We start from the raw sequence: 15,444 nt of genomic DNA, 5'->3' as shown, positions 1-15,444 counted from the left end.
TGGATCCCCGTAGCAGCTACTCTTCCTGGGGTTTATTATGGATCCCCATAGCAGCTACTCTTCCTGGGGTTTATTATGGATCCCCATTAGCAGCTACTCTTCCTGGGGTTTATTATGGATCCCCATAGCAGCTACTCTTCCTGGGGTTTATTATGGATCCCCATAGCAGCTACTCTTCCTGGGGTTTATTATGGATCCCCATTAGCAGCTACTCTTCCTGGGGTTTATTATGGATCCCCATAGCAGCTACTCTTCCTGGGGTTTATTATGGATCCCCATAGCAGCTATACTTCCTGGGGTTTATTATGGATCCCCATAGCAGCTACTCTTCCTGGGGTTTATTATGGATAGCAGCTACTCTTCCTGGGGTTTATTATGGATCCCCATAGCAGCTACTCTTCCTGGGGTTTATTATGGATCCCCATAGCAGCTACTCTTCCTGGGGTTTATTATGGATCCCCATTAGCAGCTACTCTTCCTGGGGTTTATTATGGATCCCCATAGCAGCTACTCTTCCTGGGGTTTATTATGGATAGCAGCTACTCTTCCTGGGGTTTATTATGGATCCCCATAGCAGCTACTCTTCCTGGGGTTTATTATGGATCCCCATAGCAGCTACTCTTCCTGGGGTTTATTATGGATCCCCATAGCAGCTACTCTTCCTGGGGTTTATTAAGGATCCCCATAGCAGCTACACTTCCTGGGGTTTATTATGGATAGCAGCTACTCTTCCTGGGGTTTATTATGGATCCCCATAGCAGCTACTCTTCCTGGGGTTTATTATGGATCCCCATAGCAGCTACTCTTCCTGGGGTTTATTATGGATCCCCATAGCAGCTACTCTTCCTGGGGTTTATTAAGGATCCCCATAGCAGCTACACTTCCTGGGGTTTATTATGGATAGCAGCTACTCTTCCTGGGGTTTATTATGGATCCCCATAGCAGCTACTCTTCCTGGGGTTTATTATGGATCCCCATTAGCTCAGCTACACTTCCTGGGGTTTATTATGGATCCCCATAGCAGCTACTCTTCCTGGGGTTTATTATGGATCCCCATAGCAGCTACTCTTCCTGGGGTTTATTATGGATCCCCATAGCAGCTACACTTCCTGGGGTTTATTATGGATCCCCATAGCAGCTACTCTTCCTGGGGTTTATTATGGATCCCCGTAGCAGCTACTCTTCTTGGGGTTTATTATGGATCCCCGTAGCAGCTACTCTTCCTGGGGTTTATTATGGATCCCCATAGCAGCTACTCTTCCTGGGGTTTATTATGGATCCCCATTAGCAGCTACTCTTCCTGGGGTTTATTATGGATCCCCATAGCAGCTACTCTTCCTGGGGTTTATTATGGATCCCCATAGCAGCTACTCTTCCTGGGGTTTATTATGGATCCCCATTAGCAGCTACTCTTCCTGGGGTTTATTATGGATCCCCATAGCAGCTACTCTTCCTGGGGTTTATTATGGATCCCCATAGCAGCTATACTTCCTGGGGTTTATTATGGATCCCCATAGCAGCTACTCTTCCTGGGGTTTATTATGGATAGCAGCTACTCTTCCTGGGGTTTATTATGGATCCCCATAGCAGCTACTCTTCCTGGGGTTTATTATGGATCCCCATAGCAGCTACTCTTCCTGGGGTTTATTATGGATCCCCGTAGCAGCTACTCTTCCTGGGGTTTATTATGGATCCCCGTAGCAGCTACTCTTCCTGGGGTTTATTATGGATCCCCATAGCAGCTACTCTTCCTGGGGTTTATTATGGATCCCCATTAGCAGCTACTCTTCCTGGGGTTTATTATGGATCCCCATAGCAGCTACTCTTCCTGGGGTTTATTATGGATAGCAGCTACTCTTCCTGGGGTTTATTATGGATCCCCATAGCAGCTACTCTTCCTGGGGTTTATTATGGATCCCCGTAGCAGCTACTCTTCCTGGGGTTTATTATGGATCCCCATTAGCAGCTACTCTTCCTGGGGTTTATTATGGATCCCCATTAGCAGCTACTCTTCCTGGGGTTTATTATGGATCCCCATAGCAGCTACTCTTCCTGGGGTTTATTATGGATCCCCATTAGCAGCTACTCTTCCTGGGGTTTATTATGGATCCCCATTAGCAGCTACTCTTCCTGGGGTTTATTATGGATCCCCATAGCAGCTACTCTTCCTGGGGTTTATTATGGATCCCCATAGCAGCTACTCTTCCTGGGGTTTATTATGGATCCCCATTAGCAGCTACTCTTCCTGGGGTTTATTATGGATCCCCATAGCAGCTATACTTCCTGGGGTTTATTATGGATCCCCATAGCAGCTACACTTCCTGGGGTTTATTATGGATCCCCATAGCAGCTATACTTCCTGGGGTTTATTATGGATCCCCATAGCAGCTACTCTTCCTGGGGTTTATTATGGATCCCCATAGCAGCTACACTTCCTGGGGTTTATTATGGATCCCCATAGCAGCTACTCTTCCTGGGGTTTATTAAGGATCCCCATAGCAGCTACTCTTCCTGGGGTTTATTATGGATCCCCATAGCAGCTACTCTTCCTGGGGTTTATTATGGATCCCCATAGCAGCTACACTTCCTGGGGTTTATTATGGATCCCCATTAGCTCAGCTACTCTTCCTGGGGTTTATTATGGATCCCCATAGCAGCTACTCTTCCTGGGGTTTATTATGGATCCCCATTAGCAGCTACTCTTCCTGGGGTTTATTATGGATCCCCATAGCAGCTACACTTCCTGGGGTTTATTATGGATCCCCATTAGCAGCTACTCTTCCTGGGGTTTATTATGGATCCCCATAGCAGATACTCTCCCTGAGGTTTATTATGGATCCCCATAGCAGCTACTCTTCCTGGGGTTTATTATGGATCCCCATAGCAGCTACACTTCCTGGGGTTTATTATGGATCCCCATAGCAGCTACTCTTCCTGGGGTTTATTATGTATCCCCATAGCAGCTACACTTCCTGGGGTTTATTATGGATCCCCATAGCAGCTACACTTCCTGGGGTTTATTATGAATCCCTATAGCAGCTACACTTCCTGTGGTTTATTATGGATCCCCATTAGCTCAGCTACTCTTCCTGTGGTTTATTATGGATCCCCATAGCAGCTACTCTTCCTGGGGTTTATTATGGATCCCCATTAGCAGCTACTCTTCCTGGGGTTTATTATGGATCCCCATAGCAGCTACTCTTCCTGGGGTTTATTATGGATCCCCATAGCAGCTACTCTTCCTGGGGTTTATTATGGATCCCCATTAGCAGCTACTCTTCCTGGGGTTTATTATGGATCCCCATAGCAGCTACTCTTCCTGGGGTTTATTAATGGATCCCCATAGCAGCTACACTTCCTGAGGTTTATTATGGATCCCCATAGCAGCTACTCTTCCTGGGGTTTATTATGGATCCCCATAGCAGCTACACTTCCTGGGGTTTATTATGGATCCCCATAGCAGCTACACTTCCTGGGGTTTATTATGGATCCCCATTAGCAGCTACTCTTCCTGGGGTTTATTATGGATCCCCATAGCAGCTACTCTTCCTGGGGTTTATTATGGATCCCCATTAGCAGCTACTCTTCCTGGGGTTTATTATGGATCCCCATAGCAGCTACTCTTCCTGGGGTTTATTATGGATCCCCATAGCACCTACTCTTCCTGGGGTTTATTATGGATCCCCATAGCAGCTACACTTCCTGGGGTTTATTATGGATCCCCATTAGCAGCTACTCTTCCTGGGGTTTATTATGGATCCCCATAGCAGCTACTCTTCCTGGGGTTTATTATGGATCCCCATAGCAGCTACACTTCCTTGGGTTTATTATGGATCCCCATTAGCAGCTACTCTTCCTGGGGTTTATTATGGATCCCCATTAGCAGCTACTCTTCCTGGGGTTTATTATGGATCCCCATAGCAGCTACTCTTCCTGGGGTTTATTATGGATCCCCATTAGCAGCTACTCTTCCTGGGGTTTATTATGGATCCCCATAGCAGCTACTCTTCCTGGGGTTTATTATGGATAGCAGCTACTCTTCCTGGGGTTTATTATGGATCCCCATAGCAGCTACTCTTCCTGGGGTTTATTATGGATCCCCATAGCAGCTACTCTTCCTGGGGTTTATTATGGATCCCCATAGCAGCTACTCTTCCTGGGGTTTATTAAGGATCCCCATAGCAGCTACACTTCCTGGGGTTTATTATGGATAGCAGCTACTCTTCCTGGGGTTTATTATGGATCCCCATAGCAGCTACTCTTCCTGGGGTTTATTATGGATCCCCATTAGCTCAGCTACACTTCCTGGGGTTTATTATGGATCCCCATAGCAGCTACTCTTCCTGGGGTTTATTATGGATCCCCATAGCAGCTACTCTTCCTGGGGTTTATTATGGATCCCCATAGCAGCTACACTTCCTGGGGTTTATTATGGATCCCCATAGCAGCTACTCTTCCTGGGGTTTATTATGGATCCCCATAGCAGCTACTCTTCCTGGGGTTTATTATGGATCCCCGTAGCAGCTACTCTTCCTGGGGTTTATTATGGATCCCCGTAGCAGCTACTCTTCCTGGGGTTTATTATGGATCCCCGTAGCAGCTACTCTTCCTGGGGTTTATTATGGATCCCCATTAGCAGCTACTCTTCCTGGGGTTTATTATGGATCCCCATAGCAGCTACTCTTCCTGGGGTTTATTATGGATCCCCATAGCAGCTACTCTTCCTGGGGTTTATTATGGATCCCCATTAGCAGCTACTCTTCCTGGGGTTTATTATGGATCCCCATAGCAGCTACTCTTCCTGGGGTTTATTATGGATCCCCATAGCAGCTATACTTCCTGGGGTTTATTATGGATCCCCATAGCAGCTACTCTTCCTGGGGTTTATTATGGATAGCAGCTACTCTTCTTGTTGTTTATTATGGATCCCCATAGCAGCTACTCTTCCTGGGGTTTATTATGGATCCCCATTAGCAGCTACTCTTCCTGGGGTTTATTATGGATCCCCATAGCAGCTACTCTTCCTGGGGTTTATTATGGATCCCCATTAGCAGCTACTCTTCCTGGGGTTTATTATGGATCCCCCGAGGCAGCTGCTCTTCCTGGGGTTTATTATGGATCCCCATAGCAGCTACTCTTCCTGGGGTTTATTATGGATCCCCATTAGCAGCTACTCTTCCTGGGGTTTATTATGGATCCCCATAGCAGCTACTCTTCCTGGGGTTTATTATGGATCCCCATAGCAGCTACTCTTCCTGGGGTTTATTATGGATCCCCGTAGCAGCTACTCTTCCTGGGGTTTATTATGGATCCCCGTAGCAGCTACTCTTCCTGGGGTTTATTATGGATCCCCATAGCAGCTACTCTTCCTGGGGTTTATTATGGATCCCCATTAGCAGCTACTCTTCCTGGGGTTTATTATGGATCCCCATAGCAGCTACTCTTCCTGGGGTTTATTATGGATAGCAGCTACTCTTCCTGGGGTTTATTATGGATCCCCATAGCAGCTACTCTTCCTGGGGTTTATTATGGATCCCCGTAGCAGCTACTCTTCCTGGGGTTTATTATGGATCCCCATTAGCAGCTACTCTTCCTGGGGTTTATTATGGATCCCCATTAGCAGCTACTCTTCCTGGGGTTTATTATGGATCCCCATTAGCAGCTACTCTTCCTGGGGTTTATTATGGATCCCCATAGCAGCTACTCTTCCTGGGGTTTATTATGGATCCCCATTAGCAGCTACTCTTCCTGGGGTTTATTATGGATCCCCATTAGCAGCTACTCTTCCTGGGGTTTATTATGGATCCCCATAGCAGCTACTCTTCCTGGGGTTTATTATGGATCCCCATAGCAGCTACACTTCCTGGGGTTTATTATGAATCCATATAGCAGCTACACTTCCTGTGGTTTATTATGGATCCCCATTAGCTCAGCTACTCTTCCTGTGGTTTATTATGGATCCCCATAGCAGCTACTCTTCCTGGGGTTTATTATGGATCCCCATTAGCAGCTACTCTTCCTGGGGTTTATTATGGATCCCCATAGCAGCTACTCTTCCTGGGGTTTATTATGGATCCCCATAGCAGCTACTCTTCCTGGGGTTTATTATGGATCCCCATAGCAGCTTCTCTTCCTGGGGTTTATTATGGATCCCCATAGCAGCTACTCTTCCTGGGGTTTATTATGGATCCCCATAGCAGCTACTCTTCCTGGGGTTTATTATGGATCCCCATTAGCAGCTACTCTTCCTGGGGTTTATTATGGATCCCCATAGCAGCTACACTTCCTGGGGTTTATTATGGGTCCCCATTAGCAGCTACTCTTCCTGGGGTTTATTATGGATCCCCATTAGCAGCTACACTTCCTGGGGTTTATTATGGATCCCCATTAGCTCAGCTACTCTTCCTGGGGTTTATTATGGATCCCCATAGCAGCTACTCTTCCTGGGGTTTATTATGGATCCCCATAGCAGCTACACTTCCTGTGGTTTATTATGGATCCCCATAGCAGCTACACTTCCTGGGGTTTATTATGGGTCCCCATTAGCAGCTACTCTTCCTGGGGTTTATTATGGATCCCCATAGCAGCTACTCTTCCTGGGGTTTATTATGGATCCCCATTAGCAGCTACTCTTCCTGGGGTTTATTATGGATCCCCATAGCAGCTACTCTTCCTGGGGTTTATTATGGATAGCAGCTACTCTTCCTGGGGTTTATTATGGATCCCCATAGCAGCTACTCTTCCTGGGGTTTATTATGGATCCCCGTAGCAGCTACTCTTCCTGGGGTTTATTATGGATCCCCATTAGCAGCTACTCTTCCTGGGGTTTATTATGGATCCCCATTAGCAGCTACTCTTCCTGGGGTTTATTATGGATCCCCATAGCAGCTACTCTTCCTGGGGTTTATTATGGATCCCCATTAGCAGCTACTCTTCCTGGGGTTTATTATGGATCCCCATTAGCAGCTACTCTTCCTGGGGTTTATTATGGATCCCCATAGCAGCTACTCTTCCTGGGGTTTATTATGGATCCCCATAGCAGCTACACTTCCTGGGGTTTATTATGAATCCATATAGCAGCTACACTTCCTGTGGTTTATTATGGATCCCCATTAGCTCAGCTACTCTTCCTGTGGTTTATTATGGATCCCCATAGCAGCTACTCTTCCTGGGGTTTATTATGGATCCCCATTAGCAGCTACTCTTCCTGGGGTTTATTATGGATCCCCATAGCAGCTACTCTTCCTGGGGTTTATTATGGATCCCCATAGCAGCTACTCTTCCTGGGGTTTATTATGGATCCCCATAGCAGCTACTCTTCCTGGGGTTTATTATGGATCCCCATAGCAGCTACTCTTCCTGGGGTTTATTATGGATCCCCATTAGCAGCTACTCTTCCTGGGGTTTATTATGGATCCCCATAGCAGCTACACTTCCTGGGGTTTATTATGGGTCCCCATTAGCAGCTACTCTTCCTGGGGTTTATTATGGATCCCCATTAGCAGCTACACTTCCTGGTGTTTATTATGGATCTACATTAGCTCAGCTACTCTTCCTGGGGTTTTTTATGGATCCCCATAGCAGCTACTCTTCCTGGGGTTTATTATGGATCCCCATAGCAGCTACACTTCCTGTGGTTTATTATGGATCCCCATAGCAGCTACACTTCCTGGGGTTTATTATGGGTCCCCATTAGCAGCTACTCTTCCTGGGGTTTATTATGGATCCCCATAGCAGCTACTCTTCCTGGGGTTTATTATGGATCCCCATAGCAGCTACTCTTCCTGGGGTTTATTATGGATCCCCATAGCAGCTACTCTTCCTGGGGTTTATTATGGATCCCCATAGCAGCTACTCTTCCTGGGGTCTAGCAAAATTAAGCAGTTACACAATTTAAAAAACATTACAATACATTCATTGCAGAATTCACAACACACTATGTGTTTGCCCTCAGGCCCCTACACCACTACCACATATCTACAACACTACATCCATGTGTACGTGTGTGAATAGTACGTATGTTGTGTATGTGTGTTATGTGTGCGTATGTTATGTGTGTGTGTATGTTATGTGTGTGTGTATGTTATGTGTGTATGCAGGTGTATGTGTCTCTTCACTTTCCATGCTGTTCCAAGGTGTACTTTAACCTGTTATGTAAATCTGATTCTACTGCTGCATCAGTTACCTGATGTGGAATAGAGTTCCGTGTAGTCATGGCTCTATGTAGTACTGTGGAATAGAGTTCCATGTAGTCGTGGCTCTATGTAGTACTGTGGAATAGAGTTCCATGTAGTCATGGCTCTATGTAGTACTGTGGAATAGAGTTCCATGTAGTCATGGCTCTATGTAGTACTGTGGAATAGAGTTCCATGTAGTCATGGCTCTATGTAGTACTGTGGAATAGAGTTCCATGTAGTCATGGCTCTATGTAGTACTGTGGAATAGAGTTCCATGTAGTCGTGGCTCTATGTAGTACTGTGGAATAGAGTTCCATGTAGTCATGGCTCTATGTAGTACTGTGGAATAGAGTTCCATGTAGTCATGGCTCTATGTAGTACTGTGGAATAGAGTTCCATGTAGTCATGGCTCTATGTAGTACTGTGGAATAGAGTTCCATGTAGTCATGGCTCTATGTAGTACTGTGGAATAGAGTTCCATGTAGTCATGGCTCTATGTAGTACTGTGGAATAGAGTTCCATGTAGTCATGGCTCTATGTAGTACTGTGGAATAGAGTTCCATGTAGTCATGGCTCTATGTAGTACTGTGGAATAGAGTTCCATGTAGTCATGGCTCTATGTAGTACTGTGGAATAGAGTTCCATGTAGTCATGGCTCTATGTAGTACTGTGGAATAGAGTTCCATGTAGTCGTGGCTCTATGTAGTACTGTGGAATAGAGTTCCATGTAGTCATGGCTCTATGTAGTACTGTGGAATAGAGTTCCATGTAGTCATGGCTCTATGTAGTACTGTGGAATAGAGTTCCATGTAGTCATGGCTCTATGTAGTACTGTGGAATAGAGTTCCATGTAGTCATGGCTCTATGTAGTACTGTGGAATAGAGTTCCATGTAGTCATGGCTCTATGTAGTACTGTGGAATAGAGTTCCATGTAGTCATGGCTCTATGTAGTACTGTGGAATAGAGTTCCATGTAGTCGTGGCTCTATGTAGTACTGTGGAATAGAGTTCCATGTAGTCGTGGCTCTATGTAGTACTGTGGAATAGAGTTACATGTAGTCGTGGCTCTGTGTAGTACTGTGGAATAGAGTTCCATGTAGTCGTGGCTCTATGTAGTACTGTGGAATAGAGTTCCATGTAGTCGTGGCTCTATGTAGTACTGTGGAATAGAGTTCCATGTAGTCATGGCTCTATGTAGTACTGTGGAATAGAGTTCCGTGTAGTCGTGGCTCTATGTAGTACTGTGGAATAGAGTTCCATGTAGTCGTGGCTCTATGTAGTACTGTGGAATAGAGTTCCATGTAGTCGTGGCTCTATGTAGTACTGTGGAATAGAGTTACATGTAGTCGTGGCTCTGTGTAGTACTGTGGAATAGAGTTCCATGTAGTCGTGGCTCTATGTAGTACTGTGGAATAGAGTTCCATGTAGTCGTGGCTCTATGTAGTACTGTGGAATAGAGTTCCATGTAGTCGTGGCTCTATGTAGTACTGTGGAATAGAGTTCCGTGTAGTCGTGGCTCTATGTAGTACTGTGGAATAGAGTTCCATGTAGTCGTGGCTCTATGTAGTACTGTGGAATAGAGTTCCATGTAGTCGGGGCTCTATGTAGTACTGTGGAATAGAGTTCCATGTAGTCATGGCTCTATGTAGTACTGTGGAATAGAGTTCCATGTAGTCGTGGCTCTATGTAGTACTGTGAGCCTCCCATAGTCTGTTCTGGACTTGGGGACTGAAGAGACCTCTTAGTGGGCTGACTGCCTGGTCTCTGTGAACACTAATTAGCGGGCTGACTGCCTGGTCTCTGTGAACACTAATTAGCGGGCTGACTGCCTGGTCTCTGTGAACACTAATTAGCGGGCTGACTGCCTGGTCTCTGTGAACACTAATTAGTGGGCTGACTGCCTGGTCTCTGTGAACACTAATTAGCAGGCTGACTGCCTGGTCTCTGTGAACACTAATTAGCAGGCTGACTGCCTGGTCTCTGTGAACACTAATTAGCAGGCTGACTGCCTGGTCTCTGTGAACACTAATTAGCAGGCTGACTGCCTGGTCTCTGTGAACACTAATTAGCAGGCTGACTGCCTGGTCTCTTCTCTACCTTGCTGTTGTTAGCCAGTAGCTGAGAAAGGATACGTTGTTGAACCAACCTAATGTTCCCATCATTCCCCCTGTGTGTGTAGTAAGCTAGCTAAGTCCCAGTGTTCCCCCTGTGTGTGTAGTAAGCTAGCTAAGTCCCAGTATTCCCCCTGTGTGTGTAGTAAGCTAGCTAAGTCCCAATATTCCCCCTTTGTGTGTAGTAAGCTAGCTAAGTCCCAGTATTCCCCCTGTGTGTGTAGTAAGCTAGCTAAGTCCCAGTATTCCCCCTGTGTGTGTAGCCACGGAGTACCATCTGGGCCTGTTGAAGGCTAAGCTAGCTAAGTCCCAGTATTCCCCCTGTGTGTGTAGCCACGGAGTACCATCTGGGCCTGTTGAAGGCTAAGCTAGCTAAGTCCCAGTATTCCCCCTGTGTGTGTAGTAAGCTAGCTAAGTCCCAGTATTCCCCCTGTGTGTGTAGCCACGGAGTACCATCTGGGCCTGCTGAAGGCTAAGCTAGCTAAGTCCCAGTATTCCCCCTGTGTGTGTAGTAAGCTAGCTAAGTCCCAGTATTCCCCCTGTGTGTGTAGTAAGCTAGCTAAGTCCCAGTATTCCCCCTGTGTGTGTAGCCACGGAGTACCATCTGGGCCTGTTGAAGGCTAAGCTAGCTAAGTCCCAGTATTCCCCCTGTGTGTGTAGCCACGGAGTACCATCTGGGCCTGCTGAAGGCTAAGCTAGCTAAGTCCCAGTATTCCCCCTGTGTGTGTAGTAAGCTAGCTAAGTCCCAGTATTCCCCCTGTGTGTGTAGTAAGCTAGCTAAGTCCCAGTATTCCCCCTGTGTGTGTAGCCACGGAGTACCATCTGGGCCTGTTGAAGGCTAAGCTAGCTAAGTCCCAGTATTCCCCCTGTGTGTGTAGTAAGCTAGCTAAGTCCCAGTATTCCCCCTGTGTGTGTAGTAAGTTAGCTAAGTCCCAGTATTCCCCCTGTGTGTGTAGTAAGCTAGCTAAGTCCCAGTATTCCCCCTGTGTGTGTAGCCACGGAGTACCATCTGGGCCTGTTGAAGGCTAAGCTAGCTAAGTCCCAGTGTTCCCCCTGTGTGTGTAGTAAGCTAGCTAAGTCCCAGTATTCCCCCTGTGTGTGTAGTAAGCTAGCTAAGTCCCAGTATTCCCCCTGTGTGTGTAGTAAGCTAGCTAAGTCCCAGTATTCTCCCTGTGTGTGTAGTAAGCTAGCTAAGTCCCAGTATTCTCCCTGTGTGTGTAGTAAGCTAGCTAAGTCCCAGTATTCTCCCTGTGTGTGTAGTAAGCTAGCTAAGTCCCAGTATTCCCCCTGTGTGTGTAGTAAGCTAGCTAAGTCCCAGTATTCTCCCTGTGTGTGTAGTAAGCTAGCTAAGTCCCAGTGTTCCCCCTGTGTGTGTAGTAAGCTAGCTAAGTCCCAGTATTCTCCCTGTGTGTGTAGTAAGCTAGCTAAGTCCCAGTATTCCCCCTGTGTGTGTAGTAAGCTAGCTAAGTCCCAGTATTCCCCCTGTGTGTGTAGTAAGCTAGCTAAGTCCCAGTATTCCCCCTGTGTGTGTAGTAAGCTAGCTAAGTCCCAGTATTCCCCCTGTGTGTGTAGTAAGCTAGCTAAGTCCCAGTATTCCCCCTGTGTGTGTAGCCACGGAGTACCATCTGGGCCTGCTGAAGGCTAAGCTAGCTAAGTCCCAGTATTCCCCCTGTGTGTGTAGTAAGCTAGCTAAGTCCCAGTATTCCCCCTGTGTGTGTAGCCACGTAGTACCATCTGGGCCTGCTGAAGGCTAAGCTAGCTAAGTCCCAGTATTCCCCCTGTGTGTGTAGTAAGCTAGCTAAGTCCCAGTATTCCCCCTGTGTGTGTAGTAAGCTAGCTAAGTCCCAGTATTCCCCCTGTGTGTGTAGCCACGGAGTACCATCTGGGCCTGTTGAAGGCTAAGCTAGCTAAGTCCCAGTATTCCCCCTGTGTGTGTAGTAAGCTAGCTAAGTCCCAGTATTCCCCCTGTGTGTGTAGTAAGCTAGCTAAGTCCCAGTATTCCCCCTGTGTGTGTAGCCACGGAGTACCATCTGGGCCTGTTGAAGGCTAAGCTAGCTAAGTCCCAGTGTTCCCCCTGTGTGTGTAGTAAGCTAGCTAAGTCCCAGTATTCCCCCTGTGTGTGTAGCCACGGAGTACCATCTGGGCCTGTTGAAGGCTAAGCTAGCTAAGTCCCAGTATTCCCCCTGTGTGTGTAGTAAGCTAGCTAAGTCCCAGTATTCCCCCTGTGTGTGTAGCCACGGAGTACCATCTGGGCCTGTTGAAGGCTAAGTCCCAGTATTCCCCCTGTGTGTGTAGTAAGCTAGCTAAGTCCCAGTATTCCCCCTGTGTGTGTAGCCACGGAGTACCATCTGGGCCTGCTGAAGGCTAAGCTAGCTAAGTCCCAGTATTCCCCCTGTGTGTGTAGTAAGCTAGCTAAGTCCCAGTATTCTCCCTGTGTGTGTAGCCACGGAGTACCATCTGGGCCTGCTGAAGGCTAAGCTAGCTAAGTCCCAGTATTCCCCCTGTGTGTGTAGTAAGCTAGCTAAGTCCCAGTATTCCCCCTGTGTGTGTAGCCACGGAGTACCATCTGGGCCTGTTGAAGGCTAAGCTAGCGAAGTACCGCGCCCAGCTGCTGGAACCTTCCAAGACCGCAGGAGCTAAAGGAGAGGGCTTCGATGTCATGAAGTCTGGAGACGCACGTGTCGCACTGATTGGCTTCCCCTCCGTTGGAAAGGTAACCCATGTCTCTGTCCTCTAGTCCTGTGTGTTAACCCATGTCTCTGTCCTCTAGTCCTGTGTGTTAACCCATGTCTCTGTCCTCTAGTCCTGTGTGTTAACCCATGTCTCTGTCCTCTAGTCCTGTGTGTTAACCCATGTCTCTGTCCTCTAGTCCTGTGTGTTAACCCATGTCTCTGTCCTCTAGTCCTGTGTGTTAACCCATGTCTCTGTCCTCTAGTCCTGTGTGTTAACCCATGTCCCTGTCCTCTAGTCCTGTGTGTTAACCCATGTCCCTGTCCTCTAGTCCTGTGTGTTAACCCATGTCCCTGTCTCTGTCCTCTAGTCCTGTGTGTTAACCCATGTCCCTGTCCTCTAGTCCTGTGTGTTAACCCGTGTCTCTGTCCTCTAGTCCTGTGTGTTAACTCGTGTCTCTGTCCTCTAGTCCTGTGTGTTAACCCATGTTCTTGTCCTTTAGTCCTGTGTGTTAACCCGTGTCTCTGTCTCTGTCCTCTAGTCCTGTGTGTTAACCCATGTCTCTGTCCTCTAGTCCTGTGTGTTAACCCATGTCTCTGTCCCTGTCCTCTAGTCCTGTGTGTTAACCCATGTCTCTGTCCTCTAGTCCTGTGTGTTAACCCATGTCTCTGTCCTCTAGTCCTGTGTGTTAACCCATGTCCCTGTCCTCTAGTCCTGTGTGTTAACCCATGTCCCTGTCCTCTAGTCCTGTGTGTTAACCCATGTCTCTGTCCTCTAGTCCTGTGTGTTAACCCATGTCTCTGTCCTCTAGTCCTGTGTGTTAACCCATGTCCCTGTCCTCTAGTCCTGTGTGTTAACCCGTGTCTCTGTCCTCTAGTCCTGTGTGTTAACCCATGTCTCTGTCCTCTAGTCCTGTGTGTTAACCCATGTCTCTGTCCTCTAGTCCTGTGTGTTAACCCATGTCCCTGTCCTCTAGTCCTGTGTGTTAACCCATGTCCCTGTCTCTGTCCTCTATTCCTGTGTGTTAACCCATGTCCCTGTCCTCTAGTCCTGTGTGTTAACCCGTGTCTCTGTCCTCTAGTCCTGTGTGTTAACGCGTGTCTCTGTCCTCTAGTCCTGTGTGTTAACCCATGTCTCTGTCCTCTAGTCCTGTGTGTTAACCCATGTCTCTGTCCTCTAGTCCTGTGTGTTAACCCGTGTCTCTGTCCTCTAGTCCTGTGTGTTAACTCGTGTCCCTGTCCTCTAGTCCTGTGTGTTAACCCGTGTCTCTGTCCTCTAGTCCTGTGTGTTAACCCGTGTCTCTGTCCTCTAGTCCTGTGTGTTAACCCATGTCTCTGTCCTCTAGTCCTGTGTGTTAACCCATGTCTCTGTCCTCTAGTCCTGTGTGTTAACCCATGTCTCTGTCCTCTAGTCCTGTGTGTTAACCCATGTCCCTGTCTCTGTCCTCTAGTCCTGTGTGTTAACCCATGTCTCTGTCCTCTAGTCCTGTGTGTTAACCCATGTCTCTGTCCTCTAGTCCTGTGTGTTAACCCATGTCTCTGTCCTCTAGTCCTGTGTGTTAACTCGTGTCTCTGTCCTCTAGTCCTGTGTGTTAACTCGTGTCTCTGTCCTCTAGTCCTGTGTGTTAACTCGTGTCTCTGTCCTCTAGTCCTGTGTGTTAACCCGTGTCCCTGTCCTCTAGTCCTGTGTGTTAACCCGTGTCCCTGTCCTCTAGTCCTGTGTGTTAACTCGTGTCTCTGTCCTCTAGTCCTGTGTGTTAACTCGTGTCTCTGTCTCTGTCCTCTAGTCCTGTGTGTTAACCCATGTCCCTGTCTTTGTCCTCTAGTCCTGTGTGTTAACTCGTGTCTCTGTCCTCTAGTCCTGTGTGTTAACCCATGTCTCTGTCCTCTAGTCCTGTGTGTTAACCCATGTCTCTGTCTCTGTCCTCTAGTCCTGTGTGTTAACCCATGTCTCTGTCCTCTAGTCCTGTGTGTTAACCCATGTCTCTGTCCTCTAGTCCTGTGTGTTAACCCATGTCTCTGTCCTCTAGTCCTGTGTGTTAACCCGTGTCCCTGTCCTCTAGTCCTGTGTGTTAACCCGTGTCCCTGCCCTCTAGTCCTGTGTGTTAACCCATGTCTCTGTCCTCTAGTCCTGTGTGTTAACCCATGTCTCTGTCCTCTAGTCCTGTGTGTTAACCCATGTCTCTGTCCTCTAGTCCTGTGTGTTAACCCGTGTCCCTGTCCTCTAGTCCTGTGTGTTAACCCATGTCTCTGTCCTCTAGTCCTGTGTGTTAACCCATGTCTCTGTCCTCTAGTCCTGTGTGTTAACTCGTGTCTCTGTCTCTGTCCTCTAGTCCACCTTCCTCAGTCTGATGACAGCAACAGCCAGTGAAGCAGCTTCCTATGAGTTCACCACCCTGACCTGTATCCCTGGAGTTATAGAGGTACATCCACACCACACACCCCGTACCACACCACACCCCATACCACACACCACACACCACCCCG

General features: G+C 47.6%; 1 protein-coding gene across 3 annotated transcripts in view; it reads left to right on the top strand.

Moving 5' to 3' along the window:
• Positions 1–15,444, top strand: part of LOC129832272 (developmentally-regulated GTP-binding protein 2) — a 96,188-nt gene that overhangs the window by 10,081 nt on the left and 70,663 nt on the right. For all 3 annotated transcript variants that reach the window (XM_055896217.1, XM_055896225.1, XM_055896207.1), the window contains exons 3-4: positions 12,841–13,001; positions 15,291–15,380. In XM_055896217.1, the coding sequence (XP_055752192.1) occupies positions 12,841–13,001; positions 15,291–15,380 (251 nt within the window). The remainder of the gene's footprint in view (positions 1–12,840; positions 13,002–15,290; positions 15,381–15,444) is intronic.

The sequence above is a fragment of the Salvelinus fontinalis genome, chromosome 2, assembly GCF_029448725.1.
Source record: "Salvelinus fontinalis isolate EN_2023a chromosome 2, ASM2944872v1, whole genome shotgun sequence".
Taxonomy (NCBI): Eukaryota; Metazoa; Chordata; class Actinopteri; order Salmoniformes; family Salmonidae; genus Salvelinus; species Salvelinus fontinalis.
This window is presented reverse-complemented; position numbering and strand designations above follow the sequence as displayed.